At 45.8% G+C, this 15,283-nt stretch overlaps 2 protein-coding genes across 4 annotated transcripts in view; both read right to left on the bottom strand.

The window, feature by feature from the left end:
- TMEM269 (transmembrane protein 269) overlaps positions 1–8,100 on the bottom strand; it is a 31,279-nt gene extending 23,179 nt beyond the window's left edge. For all 3 annotated transcript variants that reach the window (XM_067725768.1, XM_067725767.1, XM_067725769.1), the window contains exon 1: positions 611–8,100. The gene's annotated coding sequence lies outside the window, so the exon portion shown is untranslated. The remainder of the gene's footprint in view (positions 1–610) is intronic.
- A 208-nt stretch (positions 8,101–8,308) lies between these two features.
- Positions 8,309–15,161, bottom strand: C2H1orf50 (chromosome 2 C1orf50 homolog). Its single transcript, XM_067725770.1, has 5 exons — positions 14,988–15,161; positions 14,744–14,859; positions 9,622–9,708; positions 8,989–9,120; positions 8,309–8,624 (listed from the first exon to the last, which is right to left on the bottom strand). Exons 1-5 carry the CDS (start codon positions 15,091–15,093, stop codon positions 8,424–8,426), a joined length of 642 nt encoding a protein of 213 aa, XP_067581871.1. The 5' UTR covers positions 15,094–15,161; the 3' UTR covers positions 8,309–8,423.
- Positions 15,162–15,283: the final 122 nt, after the last annotated feature.

Here is a 15,283-nt window from a genome sequence, read left to right as displayed (position 1 = left end):
TGGGTTGGGGGTGGAGGGTGGTCTCGAGGGGAGAGGCTGAAGAAAAGGAAACCAGCCATGAGACTGGTGAGTGAGGAGAACGAGGTGAGCGAGCAGAAATGTCCGACGCTGGGGCTGCTAGCGGACGAAGAGAGGAGAGTTGCGTGGGACCCGGCGATTTCTCAGGAGAGGCAAGGCGTGGCGAAGTCGGTGCCTTGCCTGGAAACCCGCGCAGCGTTGGAGCGAGAAGGCCCCAGGCGGCGCTCCCCCGCGGGCGGTGAGCCACGCGCACAGCCCCTCGAGTTAGAAACGCCCCGCCCCCCACCGGCCGCCCCCAATCCATCCCGCCACCCTAGAGGCCAACAGCCCGACAGGGAGCCGACCTCCTCCCGACGCCGGTCTGTCCGAGCTGGAGACACCGGCGCTCCCCTCCTCGCCCCTCCCCTGCCGGCTGTGCCGCGTCGGTCCTGGACAACAGCGATGGCGACGACGCCCAGGCGAAAAGATGGAAGAGACGGAGCCAGACGGAGCCGGGGCTGGGCGCCCGCGCTTCGGAACAGCTCCTTCCCCCCAGGGCCGTGGTCGCCGACAGCACCCTGGGGGAGGCGCGTGCGACGCTGCGGCTGCTTACCTGGGGACCAGACATTCTTAGATGGGGTGGGGGCCCGCACTCCTTCCCCGCTTCCTGGGCGGTGGAGAGGGGCCAGCCCAGGAGAGGGAGAGCCGCGCCGTCCCAAGCCTCTCACCACCCACCCTCGGCTGTTAGCTCACAATCCCCGAGGGGCAGGGGAGGGGCCACGGGGCTTTAGTTGGCAGGAAGAGGGGCCTCAGTTTGCCGGGGAGCCCTAGGTCTTGCAGCGGCGCGGCAGGGGGAATGGAGGGATCTGAGAGGAGGGGACTAGTCTAACATGGGGAGCGTGGGCAGGCTTGGCAGGAGAAGAGACCAGAGTGCCCGGCGTGTGAGAGGGAGGTGGGCTGGAAGGGAGTTGCGGGGAGATAAGGCTGTAAAGGGATGCTGGGGTCCAGACTGTGAAGGGCCCCTAGAATGTAAGCCCCCTCCGTGTGGGCAGGGCTTTCGCTGTGCTCGGTGCACTGCTGTATCTTCGTGCCTATAAGAACGCTTAGGCATAAAGTACCTCCCCAGCCCCCATACTTGTTGGATCAATGACAAGCTGAATAGTTGACACTCAGTCCTGAAAATAGGAGATTTTAAGTAGGGAAGTGACATGGTCAGGTTGGTTTAGAAAGATTATCCTGGCAGCCAGCATGGAGGAAGGCTGTGTAACACTGCATGAGCTGAGGGGAGCTGGAGCAAAGACATACTGTTGGACAGCAGCAGAAAGGAATGAGAAGTAGTCGGACCAGGAGCCACTGTGAGATGGAATGTCAAGAGTGGGGGAGAGGAGTGAGAGGCAGGAGGCAAGAGCCTCTCTGAGGCGTTTAGGTTCCGCAACTGGATGAATATGTGCCACAGAGAGAAACGTGTTAGTACTGGGTAGGATCCCAAGCACCAGTTCTAATACCTGCCCCACTTTCTCCGACCTACCCAGTTGCTAAGTTCCAGCAGCAATAGCTTCCAGGGCCGCACAGAATATGCGAAGAGAAGGGGTGGAGCTAGGAGGTCAAGTGACACTGCTTCACCTTGCAGCCTGGAGGGGGAAGAGAAGTAGAGGACCTAGCCTGTCCCGAGTGGCTACTAGCCACTGGGCACTGTGCTCAATGCTTTACAGATGTTATAGTCATCTTGCTGGATTTTCTCAAATGCCCCTGATGTTAGTATTAGCATTCTCATTCTCCAGAAGAGGAAATGGGCATTGCTCGATTTTACTGAAGGTTACACCGTTATTAATTAGTGGATCTGAGACCTGAACACAGTTTGACACTGAAGTCACACCTAAGGTGTTTGAGAAGCTAAAAGGGAGAATCAGGATGGAGGCAACTTCAGCTGTGCTGGGAGTCCAAGCCCAAGAGTCAGGTCAGCTCCTTTCTATCATTTGTATTTCTCTTCATTTTTCCAGGCGACATGGACCGTTAAAGTGGCAAAATAAAAATGGTCACATAACGATCATAATACCGGCTTTAACGTTTAGCCAGATTTACATTCCAGCTCTAACACTTGGCAGATGTGTAAATTTGAACAAGTTACTTTGGTTTCCGCAACCAAATCTGTAAAATGGGATTGCCGTGAGAATTAAATGAGCTTATATGAAATGCTCAGCACAGCGCAGCAGCTCAGTCATCATCATCACCATCATTCTAAGGACGTGATCATACCTCTGTTAGCCTGGACATCCCCAAGGCTCCCTTCAGAAGAGGGAGACGAAGCAGGGAGAGCTAAGAAACACCCTCCTCCCCAACCACCAGAAGTTTCTAGCTTCCTCCCGTTCTGGAGAACAAGAACAGTAGGGTGACTGTCTACACTTGTCCTAACATGATAGCCACTAGCCACATGTGGCTCGAGTGCATGAAATGTGGCTAGTCCGAATTGAGGCAGCTGTACATTTACCAGAGTTTGAATACTGAGTTTTAAAAAAATACGTAAAATAACTAATTTTTAGTATTGTTTGTTAAAATGTTAATATTCTTATATACTGGGTTAAATTATTAAAGTTAATTTCACCTGTTTTTCCTTATTTTTTAATGTAGCTGCTAAAAAATTTTACATCACACACGTGGCTCACATTCTATTTCTCTTAGCTGCATTGACTTAGACGCCCTGCAGGATATAAGTACGGAGCTGCAGATGTCCATCCATCCATCCATTACTAGAGTATTTATTATGTGCCAGGCACTATTTTAGGTGCTAGGGATATAGCAATAAACAAGACAGACACTGTTTCTGCCCTCAGAGAACTTACACTCAAGTATGGGGCAAAGGCAACAAATGTCTAGTCACGACAAGCGCCATGGAAATCAAAACAGGGTCAGCAGTATTTTGATGTGAGAGGAGCTGGTACTTCTGATAGGGTAATGAGTGAAGTGATATTTGAGCAGGGACCTAAATGTTGAGAAGACACAAACCATGAAAAGACCTTGGGGGAAATGTTCCAGGCAGATGGAGCTACAAATGTAAAGACGCTGGAGCAGGAACAGGCTTGATGTGCTGATGAGCTGAGCACAGTCAGTGGGAAATGCAGTGAGTACTGAGAATGGTACATCACATAGAACCTTGGCAAGAGTTTGGACTTTATTCTAAGTGTAATGAGAAATTTGGGGGTCATTTTTTACAGAGGTATTATAACCTGACTCACATTTTTAAAAGAATGACTACAGTCTCTGTGGAAACAGAATGAAGGAGGGTGAGAATGGAGGCAGGGAGGCAAGTTAGGAGGCTACTGCATTCGTCCAGGCTAGAGATGTTGGTGGCCTGGACTAAGGGGGGAGGGGTGGAGGTGATGAGCAGCAGTCAGATGTGGGATGTATTTCGAAGACAGAGCTGAGAAGACTTGCTGATTGGTGTGGGAAGAACAAACAGAATCAGGATGACTTGGGTTTCTGGCCTCAACAGCAGTGTGACACAGGTGCTGATGGAAAGAGAGGGACTGGTAACAAAACAGGTTTGGGGTATAACTCAAGACTTCCATTTTGGGCACGTTAGGTTTGTAATGACATCAAGTGAAGCTGTTTGTTCGATAAATGAAGTCTGCATAAAACTCAGGGAGGGATCAGGACTGGAGACACACATGTGAGTCAAGAGCATACGGGTGGCATTTAAAGCCATGGGAAATGATTAGATCACCTAGTAGAGAAAGAAAAGAGGGCCAAAGACTTGGCCCCAGAGCAGTCCAAACTATAAGTGTCAGGAGACAGAAAAGATGCAGTCAGTGAAGCAGAAGACGGTAATATTCCAAATCAAAATGAAGAACAAAGCTTTTCAGTAGGAAGTAGTCCACTGAATCAAATGCTGCTTGGACCACGGAAGTCTAATTACTCCAGGCACTTAGTAGCTCCTCCCTCCCAAGCTCTAACTCCTTTAGGGAATGAACCCTATCTTGTATGTGGGGGGTTTGCACATGGGCTTTAGTGCCAGAGATGTGGGCTCAATTGTTTTTAAGTTGTGTGACCTTAGGTAAGTTATTTATCTTCTCTGGACCTTGATATACATCGTCTGCATGCTCATCACTAAATACTCAAGTGAACTACCCCTATAGTATCCCATATGCACATGTTACTCTGTCACTTTTGTATTTTAACTTCTTCACACCTCTATGTAGAGATATTCTAGGACTGTCCTAATCGGCCAAAACAAGTTATGGTTATAGCTATGGTCAGACTTTAATCAAATAGTAATGTCTGAGCCTGACCTCTGCCACTTTTTATCTGTGTAACCATGGGCCAGCTGCTTAACGTCTGAGATGCCCCAGCTCTGTAAAATAGGAATACTGTATAATACCTCATAGATGGTGGATTATATAAAGATTAAATCAAACAGTTGGCTATGCTTGGCAGAAAAAAAGCTCACTTAACAGTATTTATCATCTTTGTGTCTACACCACCAATACTCTCAATACTTGTGGACTGACTGATAACTTGAGAAGGTAAGGACACAAGCAAGCCTTCTTTCCCTCCTTCTGGAATGCTAATGTGGAGAAAAGGAGGTAGTGTCAGCTGTTACACCCAGTGAACCAGGCAGGGCCAGCATGGTGGATTATTGAGGCAAATACAGATTGCTAATTATTTTGGAAAATAGCAGGGATGTCTTCCTCGTCCACATTTTGTTGAGTGGATTCCCACCATCCACACTCTCTTTTTTTTTTTTTTGCGGTACGCGGGCCTCTCACTGCTGTGGCCTCTCCCGTTGCGGAGCACAGGCTCCGGACGCGCAGGCTCAGCGGCCATGGCTCACGGGCCCAGCCGCTCCGCGGCATGTGGGATCCTCCCGGACCAGGGCACGAACCCGTGTCCCCTGCATCGGCAGGCAGACTCTCAACCACTGCGCCACCAGGGAAGCCCCATCCACACTCTCAAGCCAGAAATTCAAGCATTATCTAAGATTCTTTCCTTCCACTCATTGTGCCACATCGTATTAATTAACAAGATGGCGATCTACTGTACTTTCAAAATGCCATACTTCATCAAGCCTAAAATGCCATCCACTGTTAAGACAAACCATTATTAAACGACGACATACTACTGACATCTAGAAGCATCTAGGTCTGAGAGATTAAAACGTGGGGGAAGAAAAGTACGTTTACAATTGATGAAATACAACACCTCTCAATCCATCACCATCTTTGTTCAAACCTCCAACATCTCTTGCTTGGACTGGGCTGGAGGCTCCCAGTGGTTTCTCCCCCACTCACCCTCCACTGCCAAGATGAGCTTTCTAAAAAGGCCAATTTTACCAACTCCCTACCGCCAACCCTTCAATTAGCTCTCCTCTCCTACCGCCTGGCCACTATTCTTCACTGTAGCTGCAATTCCCCAAATGTCGTATTGCTTCTTGTCAGTGTCCCCCACGTGCTATTTTTTGTCTAGAATTGCTTTTCATCCGATTCCTCATCTACCTACCTCCTAGCTGTTAGAAGTAAGAGTGTTCTGGCTGGGACCTAGCTCACTCCACCCTTCCTGACTGGCAGGATTACTCTGGTCGATATGGCTTGTTAAGTGGATATCCCTTTGTTCATTCACAAATAAACTCCATCCAAAAATAAACCCTGCCCTAACCCCCAAAGACAACCTTCCTACAGAGACAGTTGGAGCCTCCAAACAAGCTCTAACTCTTGCTTCTTTTTTAACACCCAAGCAGGTGTCAGCTCTTCCAAAAAGCCTTCTCAAATTCTCCAAGCTGAGTTAAGCAGCCCTCCCCGGTGCTCCATGATATTCCATGTGCACCTCTATCATAGTCCTTCTTATACCATGTTGTAATGGCTGACTTGCTTTCTCCCCCACTAGACCGTAAGCTTCCTAGAAATAGGGGCCTGTCTTACTCACCTGTGTCATTCTCCAGAATCTGGAACCTGGAAGGCACTTAATACTCAGTAATTAAGTATTACTCACTTATGGATGGATAGATGGATGGATGAGTGAAAAATGGTTACTGTTTATAATCACTGGGTCCTAGTCCCCCTAGGAGATGCTACCTCCAAAATCACTTCACAATGCCACTTTCTCTAAGCTTGGTAACTGGCTTAATCAGGAAAGTACAATGGCACCACCTGGTGGTCAGTGCCAGGAGCACACCTTATTGAACGGAAGAAAGTTTGCTCCTGAATCACCCTGCTCTCTGTTCCAGTGGTTAGGATAGATGTCAAGGGTGAGGTGGATTTGCATTTTCAAAAGATCAAGCTGATGACTGAATACAGAATGGACTGGAGAAGGGACCAGAGGAGGAAGCAGGAACACTAGGGGAGGTTATTCTGTCAGAGCTGAGAGTCGCGTCCAGATCTGTGACTTCAAAGCCACCAAGCCTAACCACTTTGTAATACTGCCTCTTCCAGCCACAGCCTTCCTTCTCCCTCTCAACTGAGCACTGCGGCACACAGCTTCTAAGATTCAAGGATTTCCACCTTCTGGTATTCACACCCTTAGGTAATTACCTCCCTCGAGTGTGGGCTGGCCTAGTGACTTGTTTCTAATTAACAGAGCACAGCCAAGGTATGAGATGTCACTGCCATAACTTCCATCCTGCTAGCAGACTCTCATCCTTGTTGGTTTTGATGAAGACAGTTGCCATGTTGGTAAGACTCATGTAGCAAAGAACTACGGCCTCTGGCTAACAGTTCATTAGTAAACAGAGCTCCACAGTCCTACAAACCCTTGAGGAACTGAAATTCTACCAACAATTTAAGCGAGCTTGGAAGCAGATCCTTCTTCAGCTGAGCCTTCAGATGAGGACACAGGCCTGGCCAGTAATTCGACTGCAGCCTTGTGAGAAAAGAAACCCTGAAGCAGAGGACCCAGTTAAGTGTGCCTCAACCCCTGATCCATAGAAACTCTGAAATAATAAATGTGTGCTGTTTAAAGCCACTAAGTTTGTGGTAACTGATGCAGCAATGGATAACAAAGCACCTACTCAAAATGTCATTATCATGCAAAACCTTCTGAAAATCTGGGAAACTTTCTGTAGTAAGAATCAACTACTATACCACTAGTGTGTGTGTGTGTCCCGTTTCCTGCAGCCTCCCAGCCAGAGGCTTTCGTGGCTGCCTCCAGAGCATCCTCCTGTGAACTGAGTGACCAAGTATCATCTGTGTGACCTTGACAGAATCTAGTCCCAACCTCTGCTAGGCCTTTGTGGACCATTTACAGCTCACAAGGAGCGAAGCTTATAAGGAAAGGCCTTTAACACCAGGATGAGATTGTGGCATCACCAAGCAGATCAACACAAAGGACATTCATCCCCAGAAAGGAACTTGGGCAATTTGATTTCAAGTACAGATCTCTCACTCCTTTTACAGCATGTTGTAATAGATTATATGGCACTGAAGAAAGTACAGCAATGCTGGCTGTGCTATCAATTTAGCTAATTCCACTGAACAAACAGGAAGTGAGGTAGAGTCCCACAAGAGCTCAGTCAAAATCAGCATAGAGTAACTCAGCCGAAAAGCTTCTGTTAAGTTCCTGAATAATTCAGGTCAAAATGAATTTTAATCCGAGTTAACTCATAATCAACAGGTTGGCTGTTTTTCTTGTTTCTCACCCACTGTCCTACTCTCTTTTCCACAATATTCTAAAGTTGCCACTTAATGGATTCTTCCTGCTGCAGATGGCAGAACTCTGGATCTCCTGCTCAGTGGGGCTAGAGAGTGGATTCATAACGTTGTTAGTGGTAGCCTCCAAAATCTCTTCCAAGTCTAAAATTCTGTGAGTTTAGAGGCTGACTGTCCCGAAACCTGGCCATTGCTGCTGCCTTAAATTCTCCAGTCATCCTAGCTCGGCAGAAAGAGCAGAATGGGACAAGCCAAACCTTATCAATCGTGCAGAAATACCAGAACCACATACTCGCTCGCAAGCCAAGCCAAGCTGTTTATCATCGCCAGTACCCAACATTCTGGTTCCCAGACGAATCTGAAGCTGGAGTTGCACCAACTGTTCAATAGCCACAACCCCAATCTCAAACCCTTCTAGTTACTAAGAGACTAACAACAGTCCTCTCTGGAAAATGACCTGCCAATCTTTTCGAGGGAAGAAGAAACCCTTCTTTCTCTAATGCTCTGACTTATGGGAGAACAGATGGAGATAAAGGAGAAGGAAAGTACACTGGCCAATACTCTGAAACTGACGAGTTGCGTATCTGTGACCTGGAGAGGATCCCAAAAGAGACTGATGTGATTCTTTACCATCCCAACTAAAAGTAATAACGACAGCATTTACATTCACACAGGACCACTTTCAAAGAAGTTCATGATTCCCCTACATGTCCTCGATTCTCATGCCACCTCCCATCAAGGCAGAGATTGGGGCAACAAGGAGGTGACAGGTCCTAGCCATGACAGCCTTTGTCAGAGTCCACTCTCAGTGGAAGTGAAGCCCTGGATGCTGGGTTCAGTGCTCGGAGGCAGAGCCACTGGCTGGCTTAGCAACTTGGTCACGATGCTGATTCTAGCATCCTGCTTCTCAGCGTCCTCATACGGAGTCCAGGACAAGTCGTGCTGTAGCTTGTACGCACCAAGGAAGTCATGTGGACAACCTGTCCCCCATTCCTAGAGAAGGCAAAGGAGTCAGTTCTGATCAGGGCAGGAGATAAAGAAACTGAGCTTGTGTCCTAATTCTACCACAATTTTCTTTTTTAGCTTTTCACTCCAGACCAGTCAGAATCATTCTTGGAAACCATTACATTACACATCAGATACCTCCCTTAACAGAGATAATGACTGTGAAATAACTTAAGCACATGCATATTTTTCAGTCATGTCTGGGCTCATGCCACCTCCAGTTTTTTAGAAAACCACTTCCCAACCCCTATACCTACATTTTCTCACACACACCACACACACACACAAACACACACCCAAGAATTTCTCAAAGACAAGAGTAGATTTTTGTGCAAAAATTAAATGTTCTTACCTTTGGAGAAATAATGGAAAAATACCGCTGACCACTCTCCCGTTTATAAAGGTAGTAAATGTTGCCAGGTTTTTTCACTATATTACAAGCTACATGGTGCAAGTCAGCATCTCTGCGAGCATCCTCCAATACCTAAGAACCGCAGAGGTGTAACCAATTAGGTATTAGGTAACAGGCACTCATACTCAATGACCATCCCACTCAAAATCTGGAAACCGTTCGATGCCTAGGGTCCTGCTCCCCCACAGCAGTGAATCATGACTGAGATCCAGATGATACTGAAGAGAAAAATTACACGATGTTATGCTACTATGCTGTAAAAATGCCTTTAGGAAAATTGTATTTCAAAACGTTGAGTGTTACTGGCTTTTGAATGGTTTTTACATTTCTTTCCAATTTTTCTGTGGTCAGTACATTTCTTTCATAGTTTCCCCTCAAAATGCTTTATCTCACTGAACTTTCTCCCAGTGAAAACACTTATACTTAACCTCTTGGGCTTATTCTATTTTACTCAACACTTCTATATTTCTAGGAGGTACTGAAACAAGTAAGTTACAATGATTATAAGCAAGTTCAGTCAATCCTATGAACTAAGCGAAGAAAACGAACGCTTACCTAAAAGCCACTACTTACTTTCCTGGCTTGTTCTTGCAAATGTTCGATTTGCTCGGCTATGACTGTCAGCTTGTTGGTGGCATTTGCTCTAACAAATTCATTAGCCTAAGGTGAGAAAAAAACTGAACTGTGGATAAGGATAAGACTTCTACGATGTTCTTATTTAGATCCCAATGTTATGTCAACATCTTTGCTTATGCCTAAAATACTCTTCCCATTCTCACCATTCCCCCATGAACGCCCACTCATCGCAAGGCCCAGCTCAAACAGTACTGCTTACAAAAAGCCAATGCTGACACGACCCACACCACAGAAGTAAGTGCACCTTTTCTTTTTTTTCTTTTTTTGCGGTACGTGGGCCTCTCACTGTTGTGGCCTCTCCAGTTGCGGAGCACAGGCTCCAGACGCACAGGCTCAGCGGCCATGGCTCACGGGCCCAGCCGCTCCATGGCATGTGGGATCTTCCCGGACCGGGGCATGAACCCGTGTACCCTGCATCGGCAGGCGGACTCTCAACCACTGCGCCACCAGGGAAGCCCCATAAGTGCTACTTTTCTATTTCCCAAAGTGTCTACCTTGTACACTCTAGATTCTAGTCACACTCAAAGTTTTCAGTCTTCCAACATGCCCTGCTCTCTCTTGCTTCCAAATAATATGGAATATGCCCTCTCCTCCACCCAATATGTTTCCTTCTTGCTCTTCTGCCTGACTGACCCCACTTATTCCTCAGGTCTCCATTTTTTTTTTCTCACATTTAAACATTTCTGAAATCGGGGATGGGTTTTACAATGAAAATCCAAAGACACTTTTGGTATGCCTCTTATCACCTGCTATATAGGATCCTAACTATATATAGAAAGTATCTGTTAATCTGACCATTACCTCAGTTGAATTATTTACATCACGCTTAATTATATTTCAACTTATATTTGCATTCCTAATTGATACTTAAAATGTATTTTTAAAAGATTGCACTATGATGTAGACCTGAAACAATTATAATATACACAGAGGACTGTCTGCCATGTGCTAGGAAATTCAACTGAAGGCACTGGAAATTGCTTAAAATAAATAACTTTCAAAACTAGGAGAGACAGGTGTGACCAATTCATGTATCGGGAAGGATTATCACTCAGACATCAGAAATCCATCAGAAACTTCCAGATTACTTTTCACAAAAAGCTGATTAACTATTTTTTTTTTTTTGGCCACACTGCACAGCTTGCAGGATCTCAGTTCCCTGACCAGGGAGTGAATCTGCGCCCTGACAGTGAAAGTGCGGAGTTCTGACCACTGGACCACCAGGCAATTCCCCCCAAAACTGATTAACTTCTAGTGGCATACAATTAAGTTAAGGAAAAGAAAGTAAGAGGTTAAATTTGAACTAAGAAATATTAAGAGAATTTGCTGGTTAGTTGTGGAAGCTTAAGGTAAAGGTCAGGTATAAGCCATGTTATGAGTGAATAGAAACAACTGAGTAAGCTGAGTCAAGCCTCTATCTGTTCCACGAATATACACTTAGCAATTACTGTGTGTCAGACACCATGCTAGGCACTGCACACATTGGCAAACATGAGAAAGAGGTCCCTGCCTTCATTAAGATTACAGTCTAATGCAACTATCCTTTAGAATATGAAACAAGTCACATATGTAATTTAAAATGTTCTAGTAGCCATGTTAAAAGTAAAAATAAATAAGTAAAATTAATTATAATAATAGACAGAATTCCCTGGAAGTCCAGTGGTTTGCACTCGGCATTTTCACTGCGGTGGCCCAGGTTCAATCTCTGGTCAGGGAACTAAGATTCTGCAAGCTGCGGCCAAAAAAGATAAAAAAGAAAAATCTAATATTTTATTTAACCTATCAAAAAATATCATTTCAACATGTAATCAATATAAAAATTGTTAAGAGATATTTTACATTTCATATTAAGTGTATATTTTATATTCACAGCACCTATCAATTTGGATGCTAAATTTTCTTCGGAAAAACTTGATCTGTATTGAGACTTCATAAAATTTACAGTTGAAAGAGTTGATTCACATACTCAAATTGTTCCAAACATACTAAAAAGTTTCCAGTAATTGAATCAATTACCAGGTTTTAAAATTTAAATTAATTAAAATTGTTACAGGGAAGAACAGAATCTGACTCCATGTTGAATCTGTTTCTTTTACTTTAACCTTTGCTTTTCACTGCTTTTGTTACTATAATCACTAAAATGATGCTGTCTATAGCATAAGCATACATAATGGCTTGCCTCAGGAACGCTGCCCCTCTGCCTGAATGTTAAACTAAAGTGCTTTTGTTCTGCTCACAAGGAGACATTCTGACCCTGCCCACCTGTGAATGGCTGCAAAAAAGAAGAAATTAACACATCCCCTCCCCAAAACTAGCCAAGCCAGGAGATATTTTGCAAGACTTATGGCCTCTTTACTTCCTCACCTCTTCCCTCTCTCTGTTCTATAAACGAAATTGGCACCAGACCCCGATAAGATGGCACCATAGGACGTTAGTCTGCCAGCTTCTCGGACACCCGGCTCTCCGAATAACGTCACTATTCCTTGCCTCAACACCTCGTCTCCCGATTTACTGGCCTGTTGTGCAGTGAGCAGAGCAAGCTTGGGCTCGGTAACAAATTTACATTAAAATTTAAAACTCAGTTTCTCAGCTGCATGCACTAACCACACATTCCAAGGCTCAACAGCCATATGAAGCTAGTGGCTACCATATTGCATAGCACCGCCCTGGGGAGTGATACAGACACCAAAAAGAAAGACAATTAGTGCTGTATGTACTTGGAATAATGATGCACTATTATGAAGGAAATAACCATAATTATGTGCTAGAAGCAGATCAAAGATAACGAATGAAGCAACTGGTTTAATAACAGGGAGTGGTGAGGACTGCAGGAATTAGAATGCATGTGTAGTCTAGAGGCATTCAAATTCAATTTAATAATACTGTCATTTGGATGGGGTGGGGTATAGCCTTCTACAGATAAGAAGGCCAGGGCTTCCCTGGTGGCACAGTGGTTGAGAGTCCGCCTGCCGATGCAGGGGACACGGGTTCGTGCCCCGGTCCGGGAAGATCCCACATGCCGCGGAGCAGCTAGGCCCGTGAGCCACGGCCGCTGAGCCTGCATGCCTGGAGCCTGTGCTCCGCAACGGGAGAGGCCACAACAGTGAGAGGCCCGCGCACCGCAAAAAAAAAAAAAAAAAAAAAGAGTGCAGGGACCAGATCATGTAAGGCTTTATGGCCCTTGACACAAGAATTTGCATTTTGTTCCAAGGACAATAAGGCACCTTATGGCCAAGGAGAGAATAGGTGGTTCCTAGAGTTAGGATAGTTCTGGGTTAGGGTTAGGAGTGGCCTTACAATAAATCTCCTTTCTCTTAAGGGGGCAACAAATCTGTCACTTGTGCACAAATGAGCCTAATTAAAACAGAAATGAGAGAAAGAGTACCAATAATGATAAGCACAAACTCTGGCCCTAATCACTCTGAGGCCCTTTGCATACTGTCTCATTTAATTCTCATAACACCTTATGAAGTTGGAGATGATGAACTCCAACTTCACTTTCTCATTTTAGGAATTAGACTCAGAGAGGTGAAGCAACCTATCCAAGGTTTCATAGCTAATAAATGGCAGTTAAAGATTTCAACACAGATCAGTCTGATTCCAAATTTCATGCCTTAAAACCAGGGTTCCCGAGCTTTCACACACGAACGCCTAAATGGCATGTTAAGAAGTCAGTCCTGCTAGAAAGTACATTTCAGTACACAGATTGAAATATGCTTGATTCTCTTTATCTCCATAGTGTTTTTTCTTCAGCTTCTCAAAGACTAATACTGGAAAAATGGAAGCAGCACAACGATGCATCCTCTGTATTTCACTAAATTGATTATAGGCTAAAGGACAAAAACCGTGTTCCTTCTTTCTTTGTTTCAGGCCATTGTAATACACATAATGGTCACTCAGTAACCCACTGAAAATGTTTTGCCTAAGATCTGACTTTGGGAGCCTCCCTCCCAATAGGTGATCTGATTAAACAGACACATAATGTTCTCCTAATCCATAAAAGTTTGACCTTGCTTCCCACCTCTCTAGAAAAGAGAAAGCACATGATTTGAATCAAATGAGCTTTCCTAAGCATTTGAAAATTTCTTAATTAAAAAGAACAAAACTGAAGTAGAGAGATGTACATGTAAGGGAATTTGAGCACATTAATTATTAAATTTTTTTTGAGCAAAACGAAGGCCTTTGACCATAACCAAGGCCAAATGTGATCGTGTATACAAGGACGAGGGGAATAGCATAAACTTTAAAGTAGCAAGGCCCTGTACCTGTACATATCAAAGAGGATTCTACAACTGGACGTATTGGTAAGAAAGATTAGATGAAATCTGGTTTTTCAAGAAATTTAGATCTAGGAGCTCTCCTAGTTCACACCCTACACTTTATAGATAAAGAAGCTGAGGTCCAGAAAAAAGTAATTTGTCTCAAGTCACAATGCAAGTTAATATCATAGTTGAGATTAAAACGCATGTGTCCAAACTCCCTGTGCTATTTCTGTTACATCATATTTCCTCCTTATTTTACTTCTTTCGGCAACCAATGTCTAAGCACTGGGCTTGGGAATACTGTGTCCAGTGAATGAAGACAGAGGGCAAAACTTAGAGTCCCTGCCCTTCTAAAAGATGTTAAGCTCTACAAGCCCTCAGGTCAGAAGTAAAGATCTTAGGGAAGCAGTTTAAAGTAAGCGGGCTATATGCATCCCTGCAGAACTGCGTTAGAGTGATCTTGAAAGGTCCCTGGAAACTTCCTTTCACGTGTCAAATAGGAAGAATAACTGTACTGCCTACCTGACAGGGCTGTCCTAAGGCCCAAATGAAATCATGAATATTTAAAGTACTGTGCAAACCTTCCCACGAAGGGAGATTATGGGCACTCACTTTGCATCTGAAGGGGTCTTTGGTCTCAGAAGATCATTTGGAGTCAGGCCACCGACTCGCCATGACCATCAGTTTTCCCCGCGTATAAAATGGAGACGAGAACAAATGCTACCCCACACTAAGTGGTTTGGAAGACCAAACGTGCACGAAGCTGGTCATTTACTTTCCCAGCCGCACCTCCTCACCTTCTGCACCTGCTCTGCGAGCGCCACGAGGTCTAAGGGGTCTCCGACCCGGTGGGTGTGGTAGGGGCTCACCAGGGCCAGGCCGCCAGGGGTCGGGGTGAGCTCCACTAGGGCTCCTGCGACACATACCCAGGAACACAGACCGTGAGCACCCGCCCTCGGCCTCCCGCGGAGCCCGGCAGACTAGCTACTCCGGGAGGGCTTCTTTTCCCCAACTGACTCCCGCCCCGCCTAACTCCCCAACCTGCCGCTGACAGAACTCCTTGGTTTTCTATGACTCCCTGAGTCGTCCCGGGCGTTGCAGCGTCTTCCACGACAGCAGCGTCATCCACGACAGCAGCGTCTTCCATCACAGCTGGGTTTCCGATGACAGCACCTTCTCCCTACTACCCGGGCGGCGCGAGGCTGCAGAGCATGCGCAAAAAGGCCCATGGGCGGAGCTTCCGTGTTCCCTGGCCATTGGGCGTCGGAGTTGCCCGGAGCTCGGAGGCGTGGCTGCGGCTGGCGCTCCTGGTTCCGCTGGGGGGCGGGGTCCAGTCT

This window comes from Pseudorca crassidens, chromosome 2, assembly GCF_039906515.1.
Source record: "Pseudorca crassidens isolate mPseCra1 chromosome 2, mPseCra1.hap1, whole genome shotgun sequence".
Lineage (NCBI taxonomy): Eukaryota > Metazoa > Chordata > Mammalia > Artiodactyla > Delphinidae > Pseudorca > Pseudorca crassidens.
Note: the sequence above shows the minus strand (reverse complement) of the source record. Positions and strands in the feature narration are given on the sequence as shown.